The sequence below is a fragment of the Lampris incognitus genome, chromosome 1, assembly GCF_029633865.1.
Source record: "Lampris incognitus isolate fLamInc1 chromosome 1, fLamInc1.hap2, whole genome shotgun sequence".
In the NCBI taxonomy this organism is placed as follows: domain Eukaryota; kingdom Metazoa; phylum Chordata; class Actinopteri; order Lampriformes; family Lampridae; genus Lampris; species Lampris incognitus.
Genome location: NC_079211.1, coordinates 104990994 through 105000226, shown reverse-complemented (window position 1 = coordinate 105000226; position 9233 = coordinate 104990994). Strand labels below are relative to the sequence as shown.

The window sequence follows — 9233 nt, the reverse complement described above, 5'->3', positions numbered from 1 at the left end:
GTGGCAGGGGGCTGTTTAAACCCCTCGCATGAATCTGGTGTTTGAGGGACGCAACAGGCCTACAGCATCCGGATCAGACCGTGATGGCACAGGACGTGTGTGCTTAACTCTATTGAACTAAACTAAATAGGGGGGAGAGCCCTTAATGCCGCCAATAAGCCGCTTCATTCAGCGCCGCGGCCCAGACGCGCAGCTTTGCTGAGGTCCATTTCACACATGGCAGTGAAAATGACGCACTCGCCGGCGGCCAAGGGCCAGGGGTCGGGGCCAGGGGCCACCGTTTGCGCTGTAGGGCCACAGGTCTCGCAGCAGGTCCCGTGTTGTCAGGTGTACCTTTTTTTTCAATTTTAAAACGACTTGGTCAAAATACCAAGCAAATGACTCGGTGTCCTGCTGAGACTATTATGGCTGCTGTCCCAATAATGATTAACTATCGATGAAGGCGTCTAGATAACGCGATGAATGGAGATAACCGGGCCGGTGTGAATGTGTGAAAAAAGAAACCTCTCTCGAGCTCTCCCTCCCTCAACTCCCCCCCTCCCTCTATTCTCTCTCTCTCTCTCTCTCTCTCTCTCTCTCTCTCTCTCTCTCTCTCTCTCTCTCTCTCTCTCTCTCTCTCTCTCTCTCTCTCTCTCTCTCGTCGGTGTTTTCGTACGAGAGGAATATCCAGCTGGTCCCGCAAGCCCTATATTACCAAGCACAACATGCTTTACCTTCAATGAAAGCTGAGAAGGGGGGACGGTTGGCTGCGTACCCTTAGATCAGCCCAAGCCAGTGAATACAAAAACGGAGAGCCGCGCTCCTCCGGCAGTACGCCCGGCCGCGCGGTATACGTGGGACTTCAGCACTCACACACACTGGACGCAGATCGCTTTGCCTCGCACTACTTGGGACTTATCTGAGCGGAGCGGGACGCGGCCGCGGCTCGGCGGGCAGACGGCTTGGGAACGGGACTGCGCTGCGCTGCCTCCCCCCCACACACACACACCTTTCTTCTCTTGCTCCGAAGCGTCCCGTCAGAGGTGATGGTGTCATTTTCTAACGAGAAGCTCTCCTCCCTAGGTGATGTCTTGTCTTTTTGGAGATAGGGCCAGTTTGGAGCGACAACTTTTTCACCAGTAATTTACCTTCGATACGTCCCCCCCCTACCCCCCTCCCCAATCTGGCTCAAACATGGCTCTGTACGCCCGCTTTCTCGTAGTCGTGCTGTACGGATGGAGTTACCTCTGCGTTGGATACTGCGCGATGCTGAAAGACCATTTCGCCACGAGAAAAAACGCGGAGTTTACGCATCCGGCGGATAAAGCGCATTCTGCGAAGGAAGACCAAGACCTGCTCTCTCAGGATACAGTGACGGAGCATATGCAGATGCTCTACGCCAAGTACAACCAGGCTGGCTTTCCCTTCAAGGACGGCAACACCGTCCGCAGCTTCAAGGCGCACTGGGGTATGTATCCAAACCGTGTGCGTCCTTTACGCGTCGGCCGTCCGGCCAAGCGACTCGTCTCAATACACGAAGACTTACATTCTCGTCTTCAGTATTGAAACTGATAAATGTCAAGGAAGGGGTTGTGGGGGTGGGGGGGTAGGCAGGTGATACTGTTTTGCTTAGTTCCAGCTGAAATACACCTGTTGATCGCATCCTCGTAATGAAGCGTAAGTAACCTGTTACCCCACCGGGTCACACAAACGGGCGATACCAGTCATAGGCATGCGACCACCCCTTGGCAAGGTAGTTGTTTTACCCCCCACATGATTTAATGCAAGTATTGTATTGCATTTGGACGTGCGTCTGGCAGCAGCCCAGATTTAGGCGCGTCATGTTTGGCTGTGACGGGCTGCCATCTCGACGGGTCCCTGTTGTTGATTTGGTGTTATTCACCCACAGGGTTGCAGTCGTTCTCAGAAGACACTGCGATTGTTTATTTGATGCTGTTTATTTATTAACCACGATTGTTGTCCACGTTGAGTCAAACTTCACCAAACTGAGAGTATGCTGCCTCCTATCGACTTTGTGGCGGCACTTAATGGACAGAAGATTGAATTTGGGATTCATGTAAACATGAATACGAGCTTACTTAGAAACTTAGACGATAATGTTGTGAGGTAGTCGGCCCCTCTCAGATGTTGAAATACAGGGCTGGTGTTGTGTTCGTCTTAACCATTAGACCACTCAATATGCACACAGGCACAATAAACCAGAAGCAGCTGCAGATATTCAACCTCACATCCCTCACCAAGTCGGAGGACGTCCTCTCAGCCACCCTCCACTATTACATCGGAGACCTCCACAACCGTACCCACGGGTGCGCCGGGGTCAAAAGCTGCGCGCGCCACGGCCCGCGGAGGCACGGTCGCGTCCAAATGGCGGTGTGGAGCTTCGGCTCCGTGGACAACAACACGGGCACTCTGGGGCATTTTCTCATCAACGTATCCACTGTCTACAGGGGCTTCATATCTTGGCAATGGAAGGACATTACGCGAGTGGTAAACCAGGCTAAGCACCACGACGAGCTGCTCATTGGCATCGAGGTGGCCTCCCGAGGATCTCGGCCCTGGAGAAGGCTCCTCTCCGACCGCTCGCCTTACATTCTGGTCTACGCCAACGACTCGGCCATCTCGGAGCCCGACAGCGTGGTGAGGCTGCAGCGGCACCACCCGGCGGCGGCGGCGGCGGCGGGGGATGCCCAGGTGCGACGCAGACGTGAGCGGTCAGTGAACACCCTGCTCCCGCTGCAAAACAACGAGCTGCCCGGGCCCGAGTACCGGTACGACACCACCGGCTGGGACGAGGCTGGCCCGTACCAGCCGGTGGACGACAAGCAGACCCGCCGGCCGCGGAAAAAGACGCGGAAGGGCCAGCGGCACCAGATGCCCCTGCTGCAGTTCGACGAGCAGACCATCAAAAAGGCGCGAAGGAAGCAGTGGGACGAGCCGAGAAACTGCGCCCGCAGGTACCTGAAGGTGGACTTTGCCGACATCGGATGGAGCGAGTGGATCATCTCCCCCAAGTCTTTCGACGCCTACTACTGCTCCGGCTCCTGCCATTTCCCCATGCCGAAGGTGAGCCTCTTTGTTTTGTAATGCCTTACGTCTCTCAGCGGCTCTGGTTTGCCCTGGGAAGACTGTGGCTGTTTCTACAAACCCAACAGGTTTACTTATTTTAGGGGGTCCAGATAACCCATTTGCACCGCGGCAGGATAGTATTTTAAGTCACTCGAGGGAAAGTGGGTATTGTTTTCTGTGATGTATGTGGCTCAGACTGACGGTCAAATTCTAGTAAGAGGCCCTCTATGGCGGCCCTGTCTTAATTTGAACTGTAGCGCCATCTTGTGGTCAGCGATTTCAGTTCTCGTCAGGTTCAGTGGTCTCCAATTCTAAGTGATGTACTGGAATTGGTCTGTAGACTGGTCAGACATATTGACAACTTACGTACTGGCACTGGCACAGTGACGAGCATGGTTTCACAGGCTTGACATGAGCAGCGGGAGAGGGTAACGGTCAGTACACTACACACCACCTGACCAACTCTACATCCACTGTGCGTTCAGTCAGAATGGCACACACTGGGTGACTGAGGCTGTTGGGTTAAAGTTCAAATTAAGACAGAGGGCCGCCACGGAGGGCCTCTTACTAGAATCTGACCGTCAGTCTGAGAGCCACATATATCACAGAAAACAATACTTAAAATACAATCCTGCCTCAGTGCAAATGGGTTATTTGGACACCCTAAAATAAGTAAAACTGGTCAGGCTGACCTGCACTCCAAGTCTAGTCATTTATCTCACTTCTTTCACTGTCACCATTCTCACAATGGTAATCAGAGTTATTGTTTTTGTGATATATTAACACGCACAACATGAATCTAAAATGTCAGCCTTATCTTGCATTTAGTGCAGCTGATCAATGTATCACAGCGCTAAAACTTGTGCAGAACTCGTGCGTTTATTTGGGATGCCTCCTGCAGTACTGCGGACCATTAAGCTGGTCATCTGTCTGGATCACGTAGAACAGAAACCAATCAGCATGCTGGGACTCTGGTCTGTGGTGGATCTCAAGCAGCTCGTATCAGAAAATAGCTTATTAGCTTCGACCGGTGAAGAGAGAGCAAAACCTAAATTTTCCAGAAAATCCCCCTCTTAGTGATTGGTTAAAAGTGCTAAAATAGTTAAACAAGTATACGGTGAAAATTATGACTTAGTTGTGTGACTGTCCCAAGTCCTTCCCGGTGGATAAGAACAACACAACCTTCCTGTGTAGGAGACAGATCACTTTGAAACAGAACTACATAAATCACAACCATGGTCTTGCTTAAAGAGCACCAGGACCTCTGATAGAAACAAAGCAGGGTCTTTGTCCTGAGCCGTGATCATTATATTTAAATTGTCAGAGAGAAAGAAAGAGGACCCCTCTGCTCCATCTGATATGCAGCAGTCCCTCCTAGCTGGTGGCTCTGCTCACTAGATAACATCACAAGTATTTTAAACATGGAGGGAATGCGCAGGCTTCATCCACTTAATTCATTAGGTCGGAGTCGCCTGCCTTTGTAGTCAGACATAATTAGTCCCAGAAGCAGGCCTTAGGGGCTAGGGCACCCCCCCCCACCCCGCCCCCACCCCAACCCTCCATCCCATGGATCTGTAGTGCAGTCAGACTCCTCTGTGATGTTGCAGCTCCTTTGTCAGGCTGCGTCTTTACAAGCTGCTAAATAGCAGCTATTAGGAGGAGCCCTGTCCAGCTCTCCGTGATTTAAGACAAGGGCCTGTCGCTCACAGAGCCCCACGGAGGAGGTACGGAGTGCTGTAGCTCCACCTGGCCTTCAGGCACTGATCTGCTCTTGTTGGATCTGCTTTTCTGTGCTCGGTCTTCCTTGTTGTTCCTCTATTGTTGCGTCTTAAACCACTTGGGAACGGTCCTATCCCAGACTAAAGTCTTCTTACTTACTTAAAGCTGCTGTGAGGACTTTTTCCCTTATAATGTGTCTTAGTCTCAGTTTAGTTTTGACGTCCCTATACGACCAACTGGAGCACAGGTGACTGTCGGTGAAGGTGAGACGTTGCCGTAGCCTGGTAATTCCCAAAGCTTGTCTCCAGCTTGGATTTCCAAGCTGGAGAATTCTGACGAAACAATTTACGACACACACACAGTAGAGCTACGTTACCTCATCGTTGTGTATCTGAACACCAGTTTTTGTAAAACACCACAACACTTCTCACTATTCTCTTAAACACAGTTACACAAGCTAGCAGAGGGTGCAGATGTGTGAAGTCTTTCTTCTGTGAAACCGCTTTTGTCCGCTGCATCGCGCCAAGTCAAGAAAAGTCCAAAACTCCTCGTAGCAGCTTTAAGATATTAAACTGTAGTACCGCTGCTACCACTATTACTAGTGAAGCATGGTGCTCAAACAGGACATACGGCCTACTGACAAACCGACGCTGCATCATGCCTCTATAAGAACTCACTTGCCGTGTCTGAAGAGTGTACCCTCAAGAAGGAAAAAATTAACCCCAATTTTTACAAAAAAAAAAAACCAGCACTAAGTTAAAGTATGTTGTGGGCCCCTGTTAAACTCAAGTCAGGGGGCGTCCGGGTTCGAATCCCCGTGTTACCTCCGGCTTGGTCGGGCGTCCCTGCACACACAATTGGCTGTGTCTGCGGGTGGGAAACCGGACGTGGGTATGTGTCCTGAGCGCTATACTTGCGCCTCCTCTGGTCGATCAGGGCAACTGGGGGGGGGGGGGGGATAGCATGATCCTCCCACGTGCTACGTCCCCCGGGTGAAACTCCTCACTGTCAGGTGAAAAGAAGCGGCTGGCGACTCCTCATGTATCGGTGGAGCAGCAACCGGGACAGCTCAGAAGAGTGGGGTAATTGGCTGGATACAATTGGGGAGAAAAAAAGCGGGGGGGTAAATGAATAAATAAAATAAAACAAACGTGCGCCCCGGGCGGAGACAAGTTGAATTCGTGCATTACACCACCACCCTTTAAGAAGAGAATCGTCTGTGGTTTTCTAACATTGACATTTAAGCTTCGTGTTTTGAGGTTGTCGTTTCTTTTCTTTCTTTTTTTTTTTTCTTTTTTTTTCTTGCTCTTCTCTCCGTCTGGCAGGCTCTGAAGCCCTCCAACCACGCCACCATCCAGAGCATTGTGCGGGCGGTGGGGGTGGTGCCGGGCATCCCCGAGCCATGCTGCGTGCCCGAGAAGATGTCCTCCCTCAGCATCCTCTTCTTGGATGAGGACATGAACGTGGTGCTCAAAGTTTACCCCAACATGACCGTCGACTCCTGTGCCTGCAGATAACTGAACACACGTTATAGTACATGAAAACATACACACACACACACACACACACACACACACACACAACTCAAAAACACACATACCCAAGGACATACTAAGGTGAACACAGCAAAAGATGGTCTCTCTCGCTCTCTCTCTCTCTCTCTCTCTCTCTCTCTCTCTCGCTCACGCTCTATCGCTCTCCCCTATGTTTCTCCTAGTCTCTTTCTCACCAAAGCAGCTCTATGTAACAGGTGTCCGTCACATAAGGATGTTCCCCTTGTGTGCTGGGGGAGTTAACGGTCTGCAGTTCCAGAGGGGGGAGGAGAGAACTGACGGACCTGTCTACAGGAAGGAATGACTCAAAGGCATCTCCCTCATGGAAGCACAGACGGCATTCCGGAACTGAAAATTATATATATATATATATATATATATACACACTCACACACACACACACACACACACACACACATACCAGTCATCATCATCATCATCGTCACATCATAGTCATCATTGCTGCTTTACAGTCTATTGGAGAATGGCAAATGGTCCAACGGACTGAAAACCCAAACATCGAGGACCGGAGAACATTTGTGGTGCAACCATCCTAGGAGAGTAAGAAACTGAAGACAAAGCAGACATTATAATAAGGTTCAGGATTTGTTTCCTCTTTTTCTAACTTCAGACCCAGTGAGAACAGACGACTTGAGGGTCCAACACAAGGAGGGTCATCAGACTTGGCGCTGTCATCCTTCCTTGCTCACAGCTCGATATTTCCACAAAGCCACACACACACACAAACAAAACATCACCTCTGGTCGCGCTTGCATGTTTTTTGTTACTACATGTATGTCTTTATGTCCGTACTATCACTGTGTTACTCGCTATAAAAGCAGATTATCGCATAATTATTGCCTCGGCTGCTAAACTAGAGCTATATTAGAGTCCAAAGCCAGAACTGTGGTGTAGCAGGTAGATAGTGTAATGTATATATCATACATCATATCAGCAATTTTATGTTGCTGCTCCATCACTGAAAAAGTATTTCCAGAAGTCATTCATGAAAAGACAGATGAAGCCATTTGCAACCTGTCTTCTCTCAAGTAAGGAACTACCAAGAGCAGTGGCGGACCGGTGAAGGGGCACGCTCCTCCTCCATATCATTCTTTTATAATCACCTTTTTTTTAAATCTCAGACAACACCATCATTATGCTAATAAGCTGCTCGACTGCTAAGTGGAAGCCTAAGATCTGATTTGAGAAGACACCAGGATGAAGACTATCTCAAGATGAGGGACTGCTGCGTCCCACGAAGCGTGCAGGATTCTTACAGCCAGGCGCTGCTCGGCAGCCATGTTTAAACCCTCATTACTTGGGAGACGCCGGAGGATAGCAGCGTAATGTTTTAATTATAATGCTTAAAATAATGGTTCTTAAATAACAAGTGTAAATGGGTAGGGGTGCACGAGATGAGAAGATTGCTAAGGTTGTACAGTCTAACCAAGTGTACAAAGAGTGGTAGTTGTTTTGTTTTGTTTTGTTTTTGAATTTACAGTTTTATGCATCAGGATCAAGTGGAATGGTTGAAATTGTCAGTGTCCGGAAACGTACGCATATTTGGATTGGGCAAGAACTCAAAAGTCAGGAAATACTTATAATCACTTCATGCTGGTAAACAAAGAGAATGGTCTCCACACTTCATACGGAAACTGCTGAGCTGGAATCAGTGTTGTGTTACATATCATAATGAACTAACTGGCCTCTTCGGGAGGATTTCATGGCTTCTGTTTCCGAGAGCTTTGACTGAAGACTCTCAACGAAGGGCCGTCGCATAAGCAAAAAAGACAACTGAGCAGTCAACTCTGCCAATTCTGCTGTGGTCAGTAGGGGGCGGTCGTTGACGTCCTCGCAAGCCTTAAGATTACTGTAAAGAAAGAAGACTTGAGCAGTAGATGGTGTGTCCGTTATCGGAAGGAGGGGCACGATCACATGGTCACGTGATCACGCGATCAGCTCGACCTGGAACAGACGCCATGTGATGTGACAACAGACGCACCTAAAAGAACGTTTAACATGCCGATAGCTTGCCTTGGGTCGTTTCATTTTCTTTTTTGTTTTTCGTATTGTCATATGAAGTCCATAAAACATATTTATTCAGAGCAGATTGTTTGAAATATAGAGGCTAACATTAATTCTATAGACTTTGTACATTGTTTTTGTATATAGCGTACTATATGTTTGTTATAACCTAAGTAATGTCTCTCTGGGTGAGTGGATTCCTGTTCAGACGGTGTTGAGTTGAATTCGTTGCCCGTTCAAAAGGGCTCGGTTATACAAAATGACCTCACTTTGCAGTAAAGTTGATGTCAAGGCCAGGAAAGAAAACAACACATATTTGTAAAGGAAATAAAATAAGACTACACAAGGTGAACTTTGAGCATATTCTTTTTGATAAGTATGGTTTAATTATTCCTCGGCTTTACTGCAGATAATTCACTATTTTTAATATTTCAGAGACATTTATTTTGTGTCAAAAGCTACGGGCCGATCGTTTTACTTTATAATATTCTATTTTGTACTGGGTAACGTGCGCTTGCTCATCTCGTGCCAATTACAGACGCGTAGTAACACGTGCTCTCGCGTGGAGTTTGACGTCAATGAGAATGACGCGCCAGTATCGCCAGGCAGCCGCTGCGCGTGAGGCCCGGTGGGGAAACTCGTTCACGCGTCACTGTACTAACGACTCAAGACACGTCTCACAGCCCACCCACACTTTTTACAGTGCACATAACAAAGGTGCTCGCGTCGTTTCACACACACACACACATTTGACGAGCTTCCTGTGTCACACTGTTCAGTGCCATCTTGTAAATGTTACGTTGTAGTTCAAAGGATCTGCTTGTACAATAAGCCTCTTAAGAAAAATATATTTGTATATGGAAATGACCT

General features: G+C 48.7%; 1 protein-coding gene across 1 annotated transcript; it reads left to right on the top strand.

Annotated features, from left to right (window-relative positions):
- The first annotated feature begins 1113 nt into the window (after positions 1-1113).
- On the top strand, positions 1114-6371 carry bmp3 (bone morphogenetic protein 3). The gene is made up of 3 exons (XM_056292672.1): positions 1114-1447; positions 2189-3063; positions 6111-6371. The coding sequence occupies exons 1-3, from the start codon at positions 1174-1176 to the stop codon at positions 6300-6302; spliced, it is 1341 nt and encodes a 446-aa protein (XP_056148647.1). The 5' UTR covers positions 1114-1173; the 3' UTR covers positions 6303-6371.
- Positions 6372-9233: the final 2862 nt, after the last annotated feature.

Coding starts and splice junctions, on each gene's coding strand:
- bmp3 (XM_056292672.1), top strand. CDS start 1,174: ATGGCTCTGTACGCCCGCTTTCTCGTAGTCGTGCTGTACGGATGGAGT. Junction 1,448..2,188: donor CAGCTTCAAGGCGCACTGGG/GTATGTATCCAA, acceptor ATATGCACACAG/GCACAATAAACCAGAAGCAG. Junction 3,064..6,110: donor GCCATTTCCCCATGCCGAAG/GTGAGCCTCTTT, acceptor TCCGTCTGGCAG/GCTCTGAAGCCCTCCAACCA.